Source organism: Bos grunniens, chromosome 9 (genome assembly GCF_055505025.1).
Source record: "Bos grunniens cultivar Pamir isolate PY7600 chromosome 9, Bosgru_T2T1.0, whole genome shotgun sequence".
NCBI classification, from domain to species: domain Eukaryota; kingdom Metazoa; phylum Chordata; class Mammalia; order Artiodactyla; family Bovidae; genus Bos; species Bos grunniens.
This window is the reverse complement of record NC_141173.1, coordinates 80,815,133-80,839,495: the sequence shown is the minus strand read 5'-3', so window position 1 is coordinate 80,839,495 and position 24,363 is coordinate 80,815,133. Positions and strand designations below refer to the sequence as shown.

General features: G+C 36.2%; 1 protein-coding gene across 9 annotated transcripts in view; it reads right to left on the bottom strand.

Moving 5' to 3' along the window:
- The window catches only part of ADGRG6 (adhesion G protein-coupled receptor G6), a 152,281-nt gene that overhangs the window by 42,355 nt on the left and 85,563 nt on the right, over positions 1 to 24,363 (bottom strand). For 6 of the 9 annotated variants that reach the window (XM_086318102.1, XM_086318097.1, XM_086318101.1 and 3 more), the window contains 9 exons: positions 22,937 to 23,020; positions 16,927 to 17,012; positions 14,257 to 14,309; positions 12,664 to 12,726; positions 9,085 to 9,227; positions 5,250 to 5,361; positions 4,071 to 4,135; positions 3,278 to 3,488; positions 1,758 to 1,929 (listed from right to left, as the gene is read on the bottom strand). In XM_086318102.1, coding sequence (XP_086174228.1) covers positions 1,758 to 1,929; positions 3,278 to 3,488; positions 4,071 to 4,135; positions 5,250 to 5,361; positions 9,085 to 9,227; positions 12,664 to 12,726; positions 14,257 to 14,309; positions 16,927 to 17,012; positions 22,937 to 23,020 — 989 coding nt within the window. The remainder of the gene's footprint in view (positions 1 to 1,757; positions 1,930 to 3,277; positions 3,489 to 4,070; positions 4,136 to 5,249; positions 5,362 to 9,084; positions 9,228 to 12,663; positions 12,727 to 14,256; positions 14,310 to 16,926; positions 17,013 to 22,936; positions 23,021 to 24,363) is intronic. The other 3 variants (XM_086318104.1, XM_086318099.1, XM_086318100.1) reach the window with 1 other exon arrangement.

The window sequence follows — 24,363 nt, the reverse complement described above, 5'->3', positions numbered from 1 at the left end:
GGAACTTGACAATTATTTGCTGAAGTGTCACTTGAACAGGTCAGAGAGGATCTCCATTAATCTGGCCCCGAATTTCTTGTTCAGTCTCATTTTCATCTGTCATTCTTAGCCTTCTATACCTGGAGAAGGCAATGGCAATCCACTCCAGTACTCTTGCCTGGAAAATGCCATGGATGGAGGAGCCTGGTGGGCTCCAGCCCATGGGGTCGCTAAGAGTCGGACACAACTGAGCGACTTCACTTTCACTTTTCACTTTCATGCATTGGAGAAGGAAATGGCAACCCACTCCAGTGTTCTTGCTTGGAGAATCCCAGGGACGGGGGAACCTGGTGGGCTGTGGTCTATGGGGTCGCACAGAGTTGGACACGATTGAAGTGACTTAGCAGCAGCAGTGGCCTTCTACACCACCGTTTTTCAAAATACAATCCTCACACCAGCAGTACTAGCAAATACCTGGGAACTTGTTAAAAGTGCAAACTTGAGAGATCCACTCGGGACCCTAAATTAGAATCTCTGGAGATGGGACCCAGAATTTTTTTTTAATTTATTTATTGTTGGCTCTGCTGGGTCTTCACTGCGGCACAGGCTTTTCTCTAGTTGGGGCAAGCAGCGGCCACTCTCTGGTGGCGGTGTGGGGGCTTTTTGCCGTGGCTTCTCTTGGGTTCTTTGGTAGCTCAGACAGTCAAGAATCTGCCTGCCTGCAGGAGACGCAGGTTTGATCCGTGGGTCGGGAAGATCCCCTGGAGAAGGGAAAGGCAACCCGCTCCAGTATTCTTGTCTGGAGAACTCCATGGACAGAGGAGCCTGGTGGGGCAAAGAGTCACACACGACTAAGCAACTTTCACTTTTCACTTTCTCTTATTGCAGGTTTCAGGAGTTGCAGCACATGGGCTCAGTAGTTGTGGCTCCCAGGTTCTAGAGGACAGACTCAACAGTTGCGGCACACAGACTGAGTTGCTCTGTGTCATGTGGGATCTTCTCAAACCAGGGATCAAACTTGTGTCTCCTGCATTGGCGGGTAGTTTCTTTATCACTGAGCCACCAGGGAAGCCCCAGCAATCTGTTTTGGTAAGTTCTCTAGGTGGTTATAATGTAATAGTTTGAGAAATACTGGCACACCAGGCATCTTCCCTTCTTTGGGTCCTTAAAAAGGTCTTTCTTCTGACTAAAGGAAAGTGAAAATCGTTCAGTCATGTCTGACTCTTTGCAACCCCATACTTATACAGTCCATGGAATTCTCCAGGCCAGAATACTGGAGTGAGTAGACTTTCCCTTCTCCAGGGGATCTTCCCAACCCAGGGATCAAACCCAGGCCTCCCGCATTACAGGCGGATTCTTTACCAGCTGAACCACAATGGAAGCCCAAGAACACTGGAGTGGGTAGCCTATCCCTTCTCCAGGGGATCTTCCCTATCCAGGAATCAAATCAAAGTCTCCTGCATTGCAGGTGAATTCTTTACCAACTGAGCTATCAGGGAAGCCCTTTCTTCTGATTAAACTAATCCCATATCCCACTCTCAGTAGGGTGGTACTCACTCATAGTTTAACATTTAATTCCACTATCACCTCCTGGAGAAGGTAAGCTGAAAGTATACCTCCTCTCTGAGTCCACATGCCTTATGGCTACTGCTGCTATTAACTTTAGTCAGCCTTCAGACTTACCTTCCACCCCTAGAACCAAGATCTCCTTGCCATAGCAATTAGCAGAAGATCAGAGATTTTTGTCTAATTGATTACAGAAACCACTAACTTATTACCTGGAAGTATGATTCATTATTGCTTGGAAGACCAATGCTAAAATTTGAAACTTCATTGGTCTCTGGGGACACAGATGATACTCCAAGAGCCAGATTCTGAGTTGTGATATTCATGTGTGTTGTGCTCTGTAGGTCTATCTTGAAGGCCAATTCATCAATTGTTTTTAAAGCTCTAAAGAAATGACAATAGCACTGTTAAGGAACACATTTTAGGTACTTGCACACATGTGATTTCCTGCAGGACAAAATACAAACCAAATAAAATCATCCTTAAATCTTTTGATCTTAAAAAAAATTTTTTTGACCTTAATACGAATACCCATTAAATTAATTACCTCATATCAGAATAATATCAGTTAAAACACTGAATTCTAGAGATAAACTTCAAGAGAAATATATACTTTAAGGAAAAGCAACAATAAAGTTATCCTAAACAAATACTCTGTTTTTCATGTATTTTAGCCTTTCTTTCCTCATACAAAAAATTCTCTTCCTACTTTATACTGAGTGAGAATCAAAGGAAATAATATGATAAAAGTATTTTTTTGAATTGCAAGACCCTGTAAAAAAAGTTTGTAATTATTATATGCATAAGGTAAGTTAGAGAATACATTCTAACAAAGATAAAATTTTCATCAAAGAAATTTGGTTGAAAGAAAATAGAAAGGAAAAATATCTCAGTATTCATGCATACTCAGCTACTCAGTTATGTCCTGCTCTTTGTGACCCCATGTACTGCAGCCGACCAGGCTCCTCTGTCCATGCAATTTTCCAGGCAAGAATACTGAAGTGGGTTGCCATTCCCTCCTTCAGGGAATCTTCCCGACCCAGGGATTGAAACTGTGTCCCCTACATCTCTTTCACTGGCAGGCAGATTCTTTACCACTGAGCCATCTGGGAAGCCCAAATATCTTAATACTAACACATTAAATGAAATTATTGGATATAAATTGAATTATGTAAAAATAGGTATATTTCACCCTTCCCTAGGCATTTTCATTTCAGAAGTATAACCGTCACAGAGTAGTGGCTGTTTTGTGTCACAGTCCATGGAATAATAGACAACAATGACCACATTATACCTAAAAGATGTGAGCTGAATGTTTGCTAAGTATCTCCTTTGCAAGCAAAAAGTGTCATAAATTTATATGTATATATAATATATTCTAAATATAAAAATTATATTTATGCTAAATATATAAATATACACAATTTATCTTTTGAATTTATACCAGTTAACATTTTTCGGATTAAAAAATGAAATACCAATAATGTCTTTCTGGGACTATTTACATTACCTAGCCAGGTGGGCAATCCTAATCAAATTATTTTCTCAAAAAAACACAAACAAACAGAATTTTGAAGTACATTTTGTGAATGATCTTAGGAAATATCAGTGGATCTTCTAGAGATTTAAATTATGGAAGCTGGGCACTGAGCATTCAGATCTGTGAGAAACTACACAACAACATCTGTATCCAATAAACATTACTCTCTGGAAGAAAAACAAACAAACTTACTCAGAAGACGACTCAAGCAAATCACTGTCTGGGCTGGTTAAAATATTGGAAAATATATTCATTAAGGTTGAGCCAAGCATTATATCAATGTTTTCTTTTTCATTTACAATCCTTTTGACCTTTTCTACAATGCTGGTGATATTGGCCGAGCTTAATGTCTGCCCATCACTAGTTAAATTTAAAATCTCATTGGCAACTTCATTTGCTTCCCCTAAAAATAGGACAGAAAAACAACATACAGTTTGACGTGGGTATTCTGAGCAGTTCTAGGAATCCAAACCATAGTATAACATCTCACTTCACAGTAAAGCAGCAAATCAGGTTCCCTGTGTGTGTCCCTTAGCACGGTTTTCACAGGACAACAGTATTTCTTTACACACACAAACTAATTTCTCTCTTCAGTGAGACACAAACTGTGCTTATAAGCAGCGTAGGTAAATAACGTGGAGAGACCAATATTCACACATAGTTCTAAGTGAGATGCCCGCAGAGTCACTAAATAAATATGTATTTGCTGCTTAAAAACACACACACACAATTTTAATATACATAGTCTCCAAAATTTTCTTACTATTGTTAATCTACTACAGAATAAGTATAGCAGAAACTCAGAATGAGCAAAAACAGTATTTTCTACTTTAAGTGAGTCAAACAATCATTTGCTTAGCTTTTAATATCATAATGGTATCAGGACATGATACCACAGAACAGAACGTGTCCAAAGAAGATAAAAACCAAGAAACTTGAGGTCATCTTATTTTCCTTTGGAGAAGTGAAGACATCTCTCACTTACTTGAGCAATTGGAGATATCGGGAAGCCCCCAGATGGCTACAGAAGTGTTGTTAGGGTCATAATAACTATAAAACAAAAAATGTAAAACGTTTGGCAGACATGACATTACAGCTGACAAAAGCAGTTAATAATAAGCTTTATAATTTCCCTTGTATCTAGGTAAGTTTCATTTGAAGACTATAACAATGGACATAAAATTCATATTAAAAGTTCTTATTGGGGAAAAAAAATCATGCACATGCATCAGGGGAAAAAAAATACTAGCAATAGCCTATATGCTAGCATAGGCTCCATCAGGCTACTAAAGTTAAAAGCATAGTTGTTAACGTGGATCAAGCACCACTTGAAGAACTTTCTAGATAAAATCTCATTTTGATTGCACATAACTCTGTAAAGCAGATTATAATCCATGTTTTATAGATGAGGAAACAGACTTAGATAAATCAAGGAATTTTCCAAGGTGTCACAGGCAGGAAGAGACAGAACCACAATTCAAAGCCAAGTCCCTTTCTTTCCTCTCCACCACTTTTCAAACCCAGCAGTGGGGGCAAAGTATTTCTACATGGGAAGTTTCAGTGTCTGAACTTCCCTGCAAGAAAATTCTCATTGAAGGTGGGGTGGAGGGTGAGGAATTGGATTTGGCTTATTCAGTGAATCCTCTGTTAATCTGTCTGAGGTTTCCATTCAACAATTAGAGAAAAATCCACACCCTGACAGTCTCCACTAGCAGACTGCCCTAACCTGGATCTTGTCTTTCTTCTTTCCGATCTCTCTTTTCCCCTCCAGTGATGACCACTCCAAAGATTTAAAAAGACTTGGCATGTCATGTCTCTTATATGCAAGTCATGTCATGTAAATGCATGTCATGTCATGTAAATGCATGTCATGTCACGTATATGCTGGCTCTGTTCACCAACTTTGCTCTAGAACTTCCCTCTGGTTTTCAAATTGCTCCATCTTTCTTTGAAGAAGGCTAAATTAGCATGCTGCTTGAAGAGAAAAAAACACTTTTCTTGGTAACCTACCTTCCTCATCTTTACCTCACATGGATTTGACGTACAAAGAAATTCCTGTCCTTCTTTCCTATTAATATACACCGCATGGGAACTATGGAACAGCACCTGTAACTCTGGAAAGTAGGTACACGGAGTTTGCTGGCAAGAGTTAAGAAAGTATTACCATGTTCGTGAAGCAAAGAAGCCCGGTTTCCCTAGACAGGGAGTTCTGTACTCAGAAGGTTGGATGCTTGGCCATTTATAGCCTTTGGGTTTCTCATCAGCACGGCATACACCTATGTGAAAATAAGATTCAACATGAGAAATATTAATCTATTTCTTGAAATTAGAGATGCAAGATAAGAGCAAAACAACAATGTTGGTAATTAGGTATTTATTCCATGCAATACTGAAATAACAGGTTTTTATGTTCAGAATTTATAAAAGTTTATGCTATGCTAAGTCACTTCAGTCATGTCCAACTCTGTGTGACCCCATAGACGGCAGCCCACCAGGCTCCCCCGTCCCTGGGATTCTCCAGGCAAGAACGCTGGAGTGGGTTGCCATTTCCTTCTCCAATGCATGAAAGTAAAAGTGAAAGTGAAGTCACTCAGTCATATCCGACTCGTAGCAATCCCATGGACTGCAGCCTACCAGGCTCCTCTGTCCAAGGGACTTTCCAGGCAGGAGTACTGGAGTGGGGTGCCATTGCCTTCTCCGTATAAAAGTTTAGAAGCTATGAAAAATAAACATTAGCTGCATTTCATATTCAAGATTGTATCTTAAAAAATCATCAAATAAAAACACACACTTATGCGAGTATAAAAATGAATCAGACAATATTATTCCAACATAAGTCATTTGTAGACAAAATTATTAAATAGTTGTTGTTTAGTTGCTAAGTCATGTCCAACTCTTTTGTGACCCCATGGACTATAGCCTGCCAGGCTCCTCTATCTATGGAATTCTCCAGGCAAGAATACTGGAGTGGGTTGCCATTTCCTCCTTCAGGAGATCTTCCAACCCAGAGATTGAATCCTCATCTCCTGCAATATCCTGCAACAGCTGGCGGATTCTTTACCACTGAGCCACCAGGGAAGCCCCTAGTAAAGCAGATTTATTGGGAAACAAACAAACAAAAAAAACGACATAAAATGGAAACTATCCTGAAAAATTCAAATGTAATTTAATCTTTTTCAAAGAAAAAGCCTATAAAATAGTGCCTCAACAGTGTTGCTGTTGAGTTGCCAGCATGTTTAATAGAAACAACCTCTGGTTGCTCTGAAAGCATGTTTCACCCGGCAATTTTCTGGGGGAATGGCAAGAAGATAGCTGTAGGCCACACATCTTGCACACATACCTTCACCTCAAATCATCCCACTTATTGTCTAAAAACTGTCTGGGTGAGAGCTATGACATAAATAACTCAGACTTTACACTTTAAAAATATAAAAATAAAATCACTATATTGATAACAACAAAATCTCATATTTCAGTACTGAAAATAGCAAGTTACACGAAGACTACCGGAAACCAGTAGTGTAGTTACCAGTTGAACATTTAAATAACTTTCCGATCTATATTCTGAGATTTTCTTTTCCCAATTGGTAGAAATTTTTCTATAGAAGCAAGGTCTCCTGCATTGCAGGTGGATTCTTTACCAGCTGAGCCAAAAGGGAAGCCCAACAATACTGAAGTGGGTAACCTATCCTTTCTCCAGCAGATCTTCCCGACTCAGGAATCGAACTAGGGTCTCCTGCATTGCATGCAGATTCTCCACCAACTGAGCTATCAGGGAAGCCCTAAGGACTTCCCTGGTGGCTCAGACAGTAAAGTGTCTGCCTATAATGCGGGAGACCTGGGTTCGATCCCTGGGTCAGGAAGATTCTCTGGAGAAGGAAATGGTAACTCACTCCAGTATTCTTGCCTGGAAAATCCCATGGACAGAGGAGCGTGGTAGGCTACATTCCATGGGATCGCAAAGAGTCGACTGAGTGACTTCACTTCACTTTCTACAGAATAACAATACATTATGGAATTTAAGTGGTATAAGTAGCATTGTGCTCAGTCCTGACTCTTTGTGGCCCCATGGACTGTAGCCTGCCAGGTTCCTCTGTTTATGGAATTTTCCAGGCGAGAGTACTGGAGTGGGTGGTCATTTCTTCCTCCAGGAGATCTTCCTGACCCAGGGATCGAACTTGTGCCTCCTGAACTGGCAGGCAGATACTTTACCACTAGCACCACCTGGGAAGCTCTAAGTGACATAAATCACATGTCCAAGTGTGCAGAGAGAGCTGTTCAGGGATTCCTCAGCCTCTGAGGAACAGAGACAAGGCTGGTCCTCATGGGCTCCTTTGTCACATACAAACTACATTCATCAAGCTCCTTCTTTGTGGAGACCCCTATGTGTGAAAGGGGAGCCTTTGTACTCTACTCAGCCCCCTGTATCCTCGAGGCACTGGTTCCAGAAAACACGTTCCTCCCCCCGCCAGTACTGATATCTGAGAAAGCTCATTTCCCTGGTGTAAAATGTAACAACATTTGCAACAACCTATATACATTCTCCTGTATGCTTTATATCATCACTAGATTACTTACAATAATAAATACAGTGTAAATGCTATGTACATATTTTAAATACAATGTATATGCTAGGTAAACAGTTGGCCAGGCGTGGCAAATTCAAGGTTTGCTTTCTGGAACTTTCTGAATTTTTTCCCCCAAATATTTTCAATCCAAGGTTGGTTGAACTACAGATGCAGACCCCATGGAGACTGTGTATGCTGACACATTAGAGATGAGGGTTTCCTCAGAGAAGCAAGGATGCCTGCTTCCTTGTTGCACTGCGATTCTGGCTGCAGTCATAATCATGCTTTTAGAGGCTGAGGAATATCTGCTTCACTCACTTCAACTTCCTGCGTGCGTGTCTAAGGAAACGTGTCAAAGTTTCCCTTTCTTTTGAGCTCTACTAATTCACCTGATTAGCTGTCATCATAACATTAGAACGACTACTTTACTTTTTGTTATCCAATTTTTTGAGCCATTTACTTTTCTCAAAGATGCCCATCAAGGTGCATTCATTTATTTATTCATGCATTTAAATGCTCAGGAATGTGCTGGTTGCTGGGAAGGAGGTGGGAAGTGAGAGTGTTGAGAGAAAAATAAGATGTGTTCTCATGCCAGAGGAAATTTCTGGTTAAAGAAAATATATATGAGAACACAAACAAGTCCAGTCAAATTCAAGAGTTTTCTATACCGATGGTACTCTAGGTCTGTGGACAGTACGAGGTGGAGGCTCCCAGGCAGTGATAGCTATTTGTACATAATGATGTCAGAAAAGGCTTCACAGATGAGGCAACTTTGGGCTGTCCTTCATATCATGTAGGTGATCATCAGGTGGGCAGTGAGAGGGGAGGAAAGAAATGGGCAAAGAAAGAAAAGAGCACAGCATGTCTGGGGAACAGCTGGCAGCACCACACCTATGGCTGGAGATTAGGATGTGAATGGCGTCCAGGTAAGAAATCAATCTAGGTTTGGGATAACTCCCAGAATTTTGGTCTATTCCTGCATAGATGGTGATATCATTAACAGAGACAGAGAACATAAGAGAAAAGGATGTCTTACAACAAGAAATTGTCTTTTATAAGGTTTACTTTATTGGAGATCCCATATGCACATACACACACTCTCTTTAATTCCTAAAGTTGAAGCCAACTCTGGTCAAGATTATCTTGGCATTTTGCTCATATTCTTAGTATTTTCACAGCAGGTTCCTAAAATAGGGTATCAACTTCCATCTGCCTCTTCATTCCCTTGGATTCATAGGTATCAAGGTGCTATCTTTTATGCTAAACTTGTCACCCATTTGTTAACAATGTCACCAACAAGATGAACTTTACCATCAGAAAAATAGCTTTAAATAAGTAAACACATGAAGAATATTTTTGTTGATTTTGTTTCAACTTAACCTGTTATATAGTCACATAAATACATATAATAAAACAATTAAAGGCACTTACCCAGTTGTCTCACATTCACTTTATGTAGCCTCAAGCCCTCATCCAGGGACTCATTATTTCTTAAAAGCTTCTGCTGAATGGTTCTTCCTTCTAATGTGGGATTGTTGGTAGCATTATAAACCAAAAGGGCCAAAATCACCAACCTAGGAAAACAATTCAGATAGAATTGTTGTTGCTGTTGCTGACCAGTCAAATCATATTTTGGTGGAAAAACAGAACATTTGCATACAGTAGTAAGAAGGTAACTGTGAAGTGTTGAGATTTAAGAAATACATCAAAGTATTCAAAGACTGCTGTCCCTGTACAAATTATAATGCTAAAAAATGTTTAAAAATTATAACCTTAAAAAAATATCAATATGAACATTTTATAGAATACTGCATGTATTATCTATCTTATTACCCCATTTCTTTTAATAAATACTTTAATATTTTATGCATACATGCAAGAAAGAATAATATTTGTGGTTAATTCTACACTGTTTCTTTAAAGTCAAAAATAAAGTTTTTTAAGAAAAATTAGAATTTCAACTAATCTGATTAAACGATTAACTTTTAAATTACTATTATTATTTACTAATATGTTGCTGTTTCTCCAGAACTGTGACAAAATGCTTTTCTATCTCCATGAAGCATTTACTAGTACTCTGTACACTGAAAAGTTACAAAATAAGTACTCGAAATTCACTTAGTAATTGGCTGGCATGTTACTGAAGAAGTTGATATATTGCTTGAACTGGCTTGTCTTTAAAAAGAAAGTATCTCTATGGGAAGCAGAGATATACATCCTAAAACCCCCACCAAAACTCTGGTTCTACAATTTAAAGTAATATAATTTCCTGTTCACTTGTAATCACATACACAGTCAGAAGGGAAAGCAAAAGATGCCAAAGTGAACCCAGTAGCATTGTTTCTGAAATAACTATGAAGTCCTCAGAGGAGAGGCAGTAGCATATTTGATTTATGAAATACTATGGGTATCAACATAAATGAAATAGAGTAGTAACATATTTGTGATGCTAAAAAGAAGAAAAATAAGTGAAATCTTTAATAGTCCACATTAGGTGAAATTTTAAAATAGCCCTATTTTCCCTCTAAATATCTGTAGTTCACAATTCTCATAGTTCACTCTTAAGAGCTATTTATCTCTAAAATCACTTACTGCTTACTTTTCAGATAGGAGTCATATTTTAGGATGAGAAAAACACAGATGTGAATATAATGTTGAACTGTTATATCATAATAATTTTTAAATGACCTATTAAAAAAAAAAAAAGTATCCCTTGATTAAATTATTGTTGGATGCTAAACTTCACCATTCCAGTAACTGAGAACTTAAGAGTGGGCAACGTGAACTTTTACTTTCCTTGAATATTGAGAAGACAGTACGTTTGGATGGTACTGACCCAAATTCAGCAATTCAAGAATGACCGTGCATTTTCACATGTCTTATCTGTGTTGTTTTCCTCTCTCATCCTGGAAACTGAAACTATTTTATGGTTCTGCAAAATCCAGTTCTATCTGTTGTTACTATCAGTCATTCTTTAATTGAATAAATCAGTCTCTGTGGCTCTGGTTTCCTGTCTGTCTAGGCCATAGAGTATGATAGCATTATCTAAAGCTAGGGTTTGTGTTAGGTGTTACAGTTCAATTGAAAGGAAAGGTTGGGGAAAAAAAGAGTGTGTGTAAGACTAGTACATTGTAACTTTGAGAAAAACTATGAGAGATCACAAAGGTTCATCCATGAGCATAAAAGCAACAGAGAGCAGAAAGGAAAGATGGAGATAAAGATGGTAAGAACACATTTTAAAGCAAAGCCAGAAGCTCATACCAAAGAAAAACAAAATGTATGGATTTTCCCATATCATTTTTTATAAAATTACCCATTGGCGTTACAGATAGGAAACTGAGATTCCACGATATTAAATGTCTTTCCCACAAGAGTTTCTAAGGTGTGGACACATACTCATGATGACTAATTTTACTATCATCAGGAAATAGAAAAATCACAGTAAATGGGACCAGAGCATGGGAGTATGAAGTCAGAAATCTTGGCTTCTCACATTGGCTGGTTGATGTTGGGCAATTTATGTGGTCTTAGTTTTGTCACTGGTTGAAGGGCAGGACACTACCTGCCTTATCTATGTCGGGGGTAACTGGTAGAGAGAAGCAAATGAGCCAATGAACAAGACAGTGCTTGGAATCATAAGGTGCAAATGAAAGGAGATGCTGTGATGAAGGTTATAAAGATGTCAGGATGAGGGTGATGATGCTTCCAAAGGGCATGAGTTTAATATATTTTATACTTCTGGAAAATATTTTATTTGGTTGTTCTCATAAAATTGCATTATTAGACTCTGAGCTTGAGTCCTATGAAGAGGGTATAGCACTGGAGACACTTTGAACTAGGGCTGCTCCAACTGCAAGACAAAGTGTCCAGCGAAGTTATCCAGGTAATCATGGATCCATTATTCCAGGTTCAATATGATCTAGCAGGAAGGTTTGGAGAAGAATTTATTTGGCTAAATCAAGGAGAAAAATCCTGTTACCATCAAGAAGACAGTGTTAAGATACATTAAACACATTACTCTGATCTTCAGATCATAAAGAAAAAGGAACAATTCTAGAAAATAAACAATAACTTTCCCTAATCAGATGGTCCAATCCAGTCTGTTGAATATACACAGAAATGGTAAATTTGAAATATAATCTTAAAGACGTGTGTTTTTCTAATGAATAGAGAAACATGTGTTTTTCTGAATAGAAAAAAAAAAAAAAAATAAGAAAACTCTCTGGTCAACTCTCACATGAAATTTTACTACTAGCTTCTCTTATAAGAATATATGACCTGAAAAGAAATATATTCCATCCCTATAGTTGTAAATACACAGATCAACTCAGTCAATTGAAACTGGGTAAGAGATGTGAACTTTTGCTTTTCAACTGCCTTTTTTTATTCTGCGGATTTGCAGTATATGACCTGATACAACTTCATGTATTTTATTTGGGAGTTTACATTGTTTTTTTACTACAGAGCACTCTTGAACAGTTGGTCTTTAAATGCCAACTATTTATATATGGTGAACATATCTATTAAATTACCTGCTTGCTTAAGTCATGACCTTGATATAAATTCAAAAATGAAGACTTCAGAAAATTAGCTGATGGCTTTGGATGCTGAAAATATTTCAGCACCTATTACCCATATTATTAGATGCTACTGTACATAAGTACTTAAAATAACACTATAATTATTTTTTTTCTTTGAAGGTCTATGAAATATCAAATAACAGGTAATAGGTTATCATACACTGGAATTATCAATACTAAAAATAATAAATGTTCCAATTCTGAATTATTTTTTTTATCAGATGTATATCTCTACTGAGTCTGCTTATATTAGTTTTAACTACAGGAAAAAAGGAAGATTTGTTCATTAGGGCTAAAGAAATAATTTAAATGTGCTACTCAAAATAAACATTTCTCTCCTACCTCCTTGATTTTATTTCTCTACAAGACATTTAAAACAGAGAACACAAGAAAAGACGTCACATTTTCTGCGAGATCTTGTCAGCGTTACCTTTGGTCAGTCACAACGCTTCTCCTCACTTTAATCTTGTCCTCTCCAGTGCTCAGGTGAAAACTGTAAATACAAACAGGAATATTTGTTATCAGGGCTTCCCAGGTGGCACTAGTGATAAAGAACCCGCTTGTCAGTGCAGGAGATGTAAGAGACAAGGGTTTGATCCCCAGGACACAAAGATCCCCTGGAAGAGGGCACGGCAACCCAATGCAGTATTCTTGCTTGTAGAATCCCGATAGGCAGAGGAGCCTGGCGGGTTATGGTCCACAGGGTCGCAAAGAGTCAGACTCGACTGAAGCGACTTAGCATGCATGCGGGCATATTCATTATCAACTTCATCTGCTGCACCATCAGCAACAAAATTTGAGGAGGTGAGAGGAATAGGCAGAGAGGACGTTCTAAGCCAGTGTTAGCAAATGTGTCTTCAGAGGTCCTAGTTCCTTTTAAGCCTGAGACAAATCAGCTCCATGGCCAAATAAAACTTGGAACTACATGCCTTCTCTCTCTTTTGAAGATTTTATAATGCATATCAGTACATGAAAGAACCTGAGATGCTCGGATATACAGAAACTTGCTCCTGAACTAATTTCACTCTTTGATCCTCTTTTCTGTGAGATATATTATTGATATATCTCACGTTCATAGAATACATGTTTAGGGCTTCCCTGGTGGCTCGGACAGTAAATGAGAGAGACCTGGCTTTGATCCCTGGGTTGGGAAGATCCCCTGGAGGAGGACATGGCAACCCACTCCAGCATTCTTGCCTGGAGAATCCCATGGACAGAGGAGCCTGGTGGGCTATAGTCCACGGGGTTGCAAAGAGTCAGACATGACTGAGTGACTAAGCAAAGAACAGCACAAATACACTTTAGAAACTATAAAACTATAAAATCAAGGTGCAGAGGAAGACAGGCAGATAACACAGGTGGAAAATCTCTTCTGCTAGAGATTCATGGAGTATTTAAATAGAAGATTAGTGAAAGTTAATTTTGAAAGGCTAGGTTGCAATCACACTGTAGATGTCTTACTTTATAGAAAAAATGGTCTTCAAACAGGTGCATGCAAACCAGGGAGTGCTCTTGATGATCTATTGATGTGTGAGAAGCAACTAATTTCTATTTATATTACATGATACCATATATTGGTTAAGTAATATACACATACACACATGCAGACATAAAATTTATTTAAAATTACAAATATATTTTGGGAGGACTAAAAAAGCTAAATTTTTAAAAAATTATTGAGATCCACAATCAAAATTTTTTTAAACCATTACTGCACTATTGAAGCTTTTTGTGCAAAGCAATGATATATAGTTATTTAGAAAGATTGTGAGTATAGTGTGTATTTCTGTATTTTCATGTGTATGTGTGTGTAGGTATAACCACAGAGAGAGAGTGGTATTAAATTAGACACTCCTGTTTTTTCGCATGTGGCAGAGGGAGGGGAGGGCATGTGGGATCTTAGTTCCCCTAACAGGAATCGAACCTGTGCCCCTTGCAGTGGAAGCACAGAGTCTTAACCACTGGCTGCCAGGCAAGTCCCCTAGACACTACTTTCTATTTCTCAATTTATTCTGTCACTTACCTGATATTAACCACGTAAACAGTGTAGTTCCAATTCTGGAAGGTTGAATTGAGCTGAAAATACAATGGAAATGGTGAGTTTGAATTAACACTTTAAAAAAAAGAAACTTAAATCCAGTTTCTTCTCTCCCATTAATTGTTACTGGAATAAGACCCTGCGAAAATTCCAAAGAGCTAAAGGAATGAAAGAAAGGTACAGATAACAGTTACTGAGGCACTGTATGCCAAGAAATTTACCAATGTCTTTTCTTTCATTCTCACAACAGCTAATGAGATAGGTATTATCTGCACTATCCTCCCACCTATTACGCAAAGAAACTAAGCTTCACGGAGATGAAACAGCTCACCCAGCTGCAACTAAGAAGTAACCGATCCCAGATTGGAACCCAAGTCTATCTGAATGGAAACATTATACTTTCCTCTTTAGCCTATATTACTAGGGCTTTCTCTATAATGGGCTTTCAAGTTAGCTGTACCACTGAGAACTGATCCACAACAGAGTATACAGGAAAGACCAGCACAATACACACCTTCCACATTCTTCATTCAACAAACACCGAGGTGCATTAACACATGTTTTTCTAGCAATTATCATCTTATAAGAATATCAGTAGTAAGAAAAATAATAAATTAACAATATAGACCTTTAAAAACAAAGATAAGTTCAACATTATGGAGAATTGTGTTATTGATAATTATGTGGTCATTTAACAATTTTTATGGGTCTCAGCACTAAACTTTTTAATGAAGCAATGGATTCCTCTCCATGAAAAACAAAAAAAAAACCTTCCATACGTCCAATACAATCACAAAATATTTTGATTTCTTTACTGACATGAAATTCTCTTATTTATATATCACCTCCAAAGAGGTTTTTTAGGTCTTGTTTCATACACACATTTAGCCTTCCTTGTGAGCATTTTTAAATTGAATGTAAATTCTAGGAAATTCTGGAAAGAAGCATTAAATTATTTTTAAATTGTAAATAGTAATAATATGAAATAGGGACACCACTTATACCTTCTCTGTTACCAAACACCTGCTTTCGTATCTTATGTCTTAAGGAGAAATGTCCATTTAAGTTTAGTTTCATATGAAAAACGATGCTATGTTGAAAACCATGCACGAAATAAATATAAATGTAAAATTATACCTTGCCTAAAGCATAAACTCCCCAATGAATGCTGATTTACAGAATTAATAACATTAGAAGTGGTCCATTTGAGAATGAGAATAAAGAATTCTATCTTTTGACTAACGCAACATTGAAAATCAACTATACTTCAATAAAATAAATTAAAAAAACTTTATCTTTTGAAAACATTCTGACTTTAAAAAAGCAGAAAGAATGTGAAAGAAAACGGGATGCAAGATTAAACTCATTCAGTAAAGCCCTCTCTCCATTTAGAAATTCAATACATCTAGTGTTTGAATTAGCTGCTAAGGTTAATATGTCATTTCAGAAAGTTGACAGTAGTACTTTTCTTTGATTTCTACTAGATTTTACTTCCCTGCCTCAATTTTTGTAACAGAGTTGTTAATTACATACTTTTGTTTTCTGTGGGTAACTTGTTGCAAAGGGTGCAGCCTTTAAAAATAAAACTATGTTTTCCTACCCTTCTTCAAATATATATACATATACACATACCTGAAGAAAGTATATATACTTATATATATATAAAGTATTATCATCACTATCTGTCAGTGTATGGTTTAACATTTTTTTGCTACCGAGGCCACATTTATTAGAAATGCGGCCTTGGTATATGCCCTACCACATAAGAAATCCATTTTTCTTACTTCAGAATGTATACCCAAATGACAAATTACTTTTTCCACAAAAATTGTCTGAACTGTAGTAGTAAATAAAAGCAGTACAAGGTCCCAAAATATGCTGTAGGTAGGAAATAAAATAATAAAAAATATAAACCTATGGGAAATTAAATTTTTGATATTATATCAGAGAAGGAAAAAATCATTAACATGTATTTATAATGTGTATTTATATATTTATATAATGTATATATATAACATGCATTTATAAAATAATAAAATAAAATGTTTAGTTTTTAAAATTAGAAATTACCAAAATTTTCACCAATAGAATATTGGTTAAATAAATTATAACCCAAATATCTAGTACAGTGTAGACTGCTGTGTACAATATTCTATTTTTAATGTAAAAAGAAAAACATAAGAATGTATAGTCATTTTCTTTTACATTCATAAATTCTCAGAAAAAAAAACAAGAAAAATGCACAGTGATTTCCAAGCACATAAGTTGGTTTCTAGGCAGATGAGTGTCAAGGATGGGTGGAAGATATTCATGATATACTTTTTATACACTTGGTTTTTGAATCAAGGACTCAAACAGTGCTAAAAATGTACGACTATTACAGTAAATAAAGATACCTCTCAAAATACTTTTCCGTTTGTGCTATTCTTTTCTCCTTTGACATAAGAGCCCATTAGGCTCACTTTCTTGTCCTTTATTCAACAATACCTCACTTTTTATTCAAAAGTGCAATACTTCACTTACACTTCCATACATTTATAATGAACAGTATCTTTATTTCAGTATGATCTGTGGGTTCAGTTAGACAGTAAAGTCTTTCCCAGATTTCCAGAGATTAGTTTAAAGCCCCAAACAGAAGTTTTACAGTCCACTTACCCATTCGGCCACCTTGCTCTGTACTTTCACCTCGGGGTGAGGAAGGATGTTTTGAAGCACTATGGAAATTCTATAAATAATCCCATCTGTCCATTGGAAATAGGATTCAGTCCATCAGTTATATTTTACACTCATACACTTATCAGCTTACATTTATAATGACATAATTTCACACAAGGGCTTCCCTTGTGGCTCAGCTGATAAAGAATCCACCAGCAATGCGGAAGACCTGGGTTCAATCCCTGGGTTAGGAAGATCCCCTGAGAAGGGAAAGGCTACCCACTCCAGTATTCTGGCCTGGAAAATTTCATGGACTGTACAGCCCATGGGGTAGCAAAGAGTCGGACATGACTGAACAACTAAGAAATGCCTTCTACATAGGTACAGAAATTTTCTGCACAGGTTATTTTCAGTCACCTTGCAACTTTTTAGAAATAGTTATCATTTAGTTTACTTATAGATAAGTCATTGCTTCTAAATTATCACCTATATATGCTCCTTCTTAATTCTTAATTCTATACATTTCTCCCTACTGTCTGTTAAATGATTTTTCATGTACAATTTGATTTCCTGCAACCAAAAATTATCCTTTTCTAACATTATGAAGAATGATAGTTCGAGATGTGAAAACTTGAGTAAGATGGACAGAACTTAATTTGGAAACGAACAGGTATCACGTATTTTTCACCCACAGACCCTTATTTTCTCTATCCTCTTTCCCCTGCCCCACTAAAGCATTTTCTTCTACTTAAGTTGTTGGGTTCATTTTCACCAGATTTTTTCATCGAAATTCCGTAAGTGCAGTCAATTGTTATCAAGTTAAGGAGGAAAAAACAAACAATATTTGCAGATGGATTTTTAACTGGACTTGCTTGTAAAAGACAATCCTATGTCAGAAGGAAGTTGTGCTTTTTTGCAGGAGAGAAGGGCAATCTTTAAAGTAGTCTGCCATACATATATATTTTTCTTTTTTTTTTTAATGAAAATCAAACTGACCAGCCAGGGTTTGCTAAATTTCTCTAGATATGTGCTAAAGGATATCTTACTACAAATAGTAATGAGAAAAGGACTCCTTAAATATGGTAGATCATGCAGAGAAAAAAAGTTGATTCTTCATTACTGTCAATCAATCATCTATCTCCACGCTTATAAACATGAGTAAAATACACATGTTGTTTGTTGTTTAGTCGCTCAGTCATGTCCTGCTCTTTTGTAACCCCATGGACTGTAACCTTCCAGGCTCCTCTGTCCATGGAATTTCCCAGGCAAAAATACTAGAGTGGGTTGTTATTTCCTTCTCCAGGGGATCTTCCCAACCCAGGGATCAAACCTGTATCTCCTGCATTGTAGGTGGAGACTTTACTGCTTACTGCTGAGCCACTGGGGAAGCCAAAATATGCATAGCAAATGTAAAAATATATTATTAAAACAATGGGGAAAAGATTTAATGAAGATTTGGGGGAAGTAGTACATAAAAGTACAAAAGTATGTCTCCTAGGAACTCCCAAACCTACCAAAATGCAAATTCCAGTCACACTCCTAAAGGAAGGTTTTCCAGTATAGGGGTCAGAAACTCATGCTTCAAAAAAAAAATCACCACTCTCAGATGTAATAATATGTCTGTGAGATCAGTGTAAGTCCCAGGATATTTAATTTATGCATACTAAGTTATTAGAAGTCCAGCTTCTAAAACTCTTCAGATATTTTAATAACCTTAACTTTATCTTCCTTTAAAACATTCTGAATGAAAAATTACAGGAGTGTATGTAAAATAAATGATAATAAGTCAGGCAAACAAATAAACAAACAAATTTACACTGTAGACCTTATCATATCAAATCATGGACATTCTGAATGACTCAGAAGGAATTTAAGTTCCAGAAGTCCAAGATTCTACACCAATGTTAGGAATCAAGGGGTATTCTGTGCATGTTCCCTGATGCCAGTTAAGTATTAAAACTGACAAGCTACCACTAGATGGAGACCTAAAGCGTGTGTCTGTGTTAGGAATTGCAGTCTTGCCCTCTCAGGAGAATCCTGCAAAATATTAAAAATGAGTATTTTAATCACTCACATTTCTGAAATTTTACAGAAGCATCCAAACATTTAAGATTTTTTTAATTTAAAATATTTCTCACTTCTTTTTCTAATTCACTGTTTTTATAAATGAGAAAGACATTCCATATCAGAGTCAGTCTAAATCCCTATAGGACTCTTCCCAGTGTTATGTTGTTTATGGCAAATAAAATCTATGACTATACCAAACCACCTACTCCTAAGTGCTGGAGATTCACCCATGCTATGGATCTTTTTTCATATAGTCTTGCTTCAGAAGCCTCAGAATGAGATATTTATATATTCAGCAAAAATTATTCAATGCTGTCTACTTGTTATACTTATTTAAAATTTTTGGATAATGTAGTCAACAAGTAATCCGAAGAAATGCCCAAGAATGAATTGTCAAAGCAAGATAAAATATCCACTGAAGGTCTGGTGAGAAAGGTTTTGGACTGCAGCAAAATAAGCGGCTTAAGCATTGCCACTGCAGAAAATGCACAGTTGAGACACCGATGCAGACTTTTCCAGGTCATTCTGGTAATCAAGTCACCTTCTCCTACAAATCCTATGGTTTCTCAATAAGAAAGCTATTCACAAATCTTCATCTGTTCCAGAGACTTCAAAAGCTGTATGTATTGTCCTAATAATGACATCCCAGTCTAAAGAATGTGTGACACTTTTTTCCAATTAGATGACTCTTCCAGCCCCACAAAACTTCAAAGCAGAAACCATTACTTGCCATAACAGATCTGGTATCAAAACATATGCCTGGCTGTAGATCTTTTCCTTTTTTAATTTTCTTAACACTCTTCTCAGAATTTCTTGGAACATTTAGAAATGAGACTATTCTCCATTCAAGGGAATGAAGTAGGTTTGAAAAGGTGGGTTTTAAAATACACATTTGAAAAGATAGATTTTAAAGTAGAAATTAAATGCTATTTTACATTCAAGATGACTGCTTTGACTGGTGCAGAGGCAATTATAGTAGACAGTGGCATTTATCATATGACTAGAGTACTGCTCATCACACATACAATTTCTTTAAGTTATTTGGCATATAAAGCTAGATTGATTGTTGGGTCCACATGAATACCCTTAGAGTGAATTTTTTTGAGTAGTCAAATGTATGTGAGAAACTAGAAGCAGTGATACAATTTGCACTTGTAGATTTTTAGAAGAATAATAAGGACTAACAAAGTCAGTTTCTTACTTTGATTGCTTGTGCTAACCTCACAAAAGTTTAATATTCAGCAGCAGTACAGTGATGCTTCAAGCATAGAACATATAATTTGGAATGGAAATAATAATAAGTCCAAGAGCTTTTCTTGGGAATGCAGTAGAAAAGGCACAAAGGTTATTTGTGGGAATACCTAAGTTGTTCCTCATATAGAAATATGTTTGTGAAAAGTAGCTTAAAAGATAAGATTTTCTTAGTATATAATCTGAACTATCAGATTAAAATCCTATTGAAAAATAACAAAAATAACTTTATGCAAGGGAATAGGGACATTTCACTAAAGCCATGAAAACAAATTCTCTTGATGTACTCAAAAAATACATCTGATTGCCAAACAATTTAAATCCCTCTTCCCTCACCACACCAGCATATCACGACTAATGAATTAGATTTCTTTGATAGTAGATTTCTTTGATAGTGCAGAGTTTATAAGACTGGATAAGGTAGATAACAGATCTGATAGCTGTGTATCTTTCTTACAGTGAACAAAACAGCATTCTCTAACATATCAGATCTGAGGCCTGAGAATGTTTACTACATCAGTTTCCCAAGAAAAGTGTATTTGAAGTTGCTGATAGCATGTGAATGATCTCAGATAGTCTAGAATAGGACATTAAATCCCATTTATTCACAAGGTAAACAAGTAATTCTCTTTTCAATTATTTCAAATTTAACTACACCAAAGACAAAAAACTTAATTACAGTGGGTCTTGTAACCCTCCCTTTTTAAAAAAATAATGAAGGCTTCAAGTGCTGAGATGTGAGAAGGCAATTGGATATAGAGAGAATTCAGTAGCGTTGTTTTCATTATATTTATTTTCACTTTACATTTCTATTTTAAGACAAGCAGTACTAGTTTCAGTTTACAACTGTGATATTTTCCCATATAAATATAAATGTTTAAGTAAAAAAGTGAGTCAATTTTTGGGGGAAAAAACCTATTATAAATAGTAGAGACGGTTCAAGGATGTGGTAAAATTGAGATGCTGCATAAATTTGAGTACAGAATTTGAGACTATTTCTACAACATGAGGGCTTTCAAATATTTTTAAGTGCTCAGATTACATTTTTATCAAGAATGATCTGAATTCGAGTTTTCTTTCTTTAAAGTGGCCAAATCAAACCATTTGAACTGATTCTAACATTTGCTTTTTTTGTTGATACGCCCATGAAGGCTATGACGCAGAGAGAGATGGACTGAACAAGGCTCTCTTCAAGAATGTCAGAAATGACATGATTGAGTGAATACAGCTCCACTCCACCAAGTCGAGGACTCTGAAGCATCATGTAAACGTTCTTGGGCAGTAGAGGATGTGCCAGTCCTGGAGGGCGAATGCCACAGAGGCTCTTTGTATGTTCATACAAAGAGTGAAATACTTAGTTAGAATTATAATATTCCCATCTACTGGCTAGAGTCCATGTGAAATATGCACTGGAAATTTCAGCTGCTTTTGCTTTCTTGGGGGTTGCTGGAATTTTTGCTCCATCATAAATCTCCTTGGCCTAACTACCAGAATAACCATAAACACTTCCCTGAATCGATGTCTTTATAACCCTAATGAAATTTATATCTACGTTTCATGTAAAATATTCCATACTTTCAATTTAAATGTCCTTACAGAGGAAGTTGGTGTAACCCCCAAAGCCAGAAGAAAAAATGAAAAAAGGAAACTATGCCAGTTCCTCTTCTCTGGGTTTTGGTCCCTGGTGATACATCACAGATGTCTTGGCCTTGCAAGTTAAATGACTGAGGTTGAGAAAATTCCTTTGTTTCTAATACCTCATATTTGAGAATATTACTTGTGTTTGAGGCAATGATGTGGTCACCTGATTGGAATTTCGCTTTTTCAGAAGAAACTGAAACCACTTACTCTGAATTACCAAAAAGCTATGTATGTAGTCAATATAGGTAGCAGATTAAATAATCAATCTGACATTTCCCCGGTTCATTTCTTATCTTATGTAACTTTGCAAATTATAAATAATATAAACAGAAATGTATTTGTAGAAGGAAAAAACAGGAAGTATTGGCAGTTACTTGAAGTTTTGTCAGTCAAAAATTGATTTATGATTTAGTTAATATCCAATCACATTCTAACTATGGTGTGTGTGTGTTAGTTGCTCAGCTGTGTCTGACTGCGAATCCATGGACTGTAGCCCAGTAAGCGCCTCTGTCCATGGAATTCTCCAGGTGAGAATACTGGAGGTAGCCATTATTCCTCAATAAATAAAAACAAAGAGCAAAGTATTACTGTATAAAAATGATCCAAATGTCACAAATGTTTGAACATAACGTTGGCCTCAGTGAGAAATTAAATTACTAAAATTATGTAGTTTTTTGAGATTACAAAATTCTTTAAAACAGGTTTCTTTAGAGAATAACCTGGCAGAACTCCATAAATATTTTCTTCTTGGATCTCTAGTATAATGCAAACTCATTCCATTTAACTAATGTCTTTCCCTGAAAGCTTCCTTTGAAAGAAATTTTAGCTAAAATTCAGAGATGTGATACTAGATGTGTACTCATTCCATTGGTTATTTGGGGAACTCCAGGCAATCAAATGATATTTATTTTACTAGTCTTGCAGATGTACAAATGTACCAATTGATTTTAACAACAGACACTTTGTTGGAACATTAGATATTTCCATCTTTGGAATACAGGTGTTCATCAAGTCAGACATACTACAAATATAAAAGGTAACGATTTCTTACCATTCCTTTGTTTATCGGTTCTGTTAGTAACAGGCATGTTAGTGGTGACAGTGGGTGATGTAGTACTAGGAGGGTTTACAGTAGCTGGTAATAAAGATGAGAAAGATGTAATTTTGCAAAAAGCACATGAAAGTTAATATGGATAAGCAATCTATAATTGATGCATGAAAATATATAGAGGAGGAACAGAAACCATTTCTTGCCACTAAACACAAGTTTCAAGGTTATAATGTATAAAATGAAGCAATGCCTTCTATAGCACATTAAGAATCTGTTCCCATGGTCTTTGGTGCCATCTTGTACAAGAGTCTGGAACTGGCACAAAGAGAATGGAGAAAGAACATTCGATTCTAGACCTAAGTTTGCTATCAAGAGGCTGATGATCACACAGTAAATGAATAAACCTTCCTAGAACTCAGTCTCCTAAGTCTCTAACAAGAAAGGCTAGAGAAGGAAGTCTGAGCACCACCTGTCAGCTTGAAAATTATCTAAACTAAGTCAGTCTTTCTGATACACTGAGAGTAGCAAAATAAAATTTCAGAAGAAAATATACTTCTCCTAGAGAAGATAAATGTGAAGAAAAAAAAGAGAATGAAATGGATGACATCAATCATTTAAAGATTCCAATAACTTTACTAAACAATGATGGACAAAATGGATTTCATAAGGGCAAGCCTTACAGGAGGGATTTTTCAAAGCAGTATGTCAAAGCTATGTTTCTGATTCTACTTAAACTCAAATATTAAACCCTATGTAATGTTTTGATAATATCTTTCTAAGGGATTCTGGAGGAACAATGTAAGTAGTAAAATAACTATACATATAATTTTCCTTTGAGTTTATCTTAGGAGTATATTTGTATAAGATGTACATTTCTATGTACAATAACTATTTGTTACATATTTCTTTTAAATGGGCTTCCTTGGTGATTCAGATGGTAAAGAATCCATCCACCTGCAACAGGGGAGACCTAAGTTTGATCCCTGGATTGCATCTTTTAATTAGAAAAAAATTACCTAAATTTAAAACATTTCACTAATTATAAAAAGAATTACCTTCCAAAGGATCTTTAGAAAATATTGAATTTCTTATTCAAAATGTCTATTCTTAACTAAAATAACTTTTTCATTCAAAAATAATATACAACACTTAAGAATGAGGATTCTTTTTGAAATCTTTTATATTTTTAAATTGTGAACAATCAGTTATATTTATGTAATGCAAAATACATCTAAGTCTCAGATTTTAAAAAAATTAAAATTAAAAAAAACCTTCACGGCTTGAACTAAGCAAAATTAAGGCTTTTTAAAATTTCATTTAACTATTTTAAAACCACACTGAGTTCATCAAAAGAAACTACTTAATGGCTTTATTATCTTAAGGTAGTCATCAACAATAATATCAAGAGATAATGTCTCAGAAAAAAA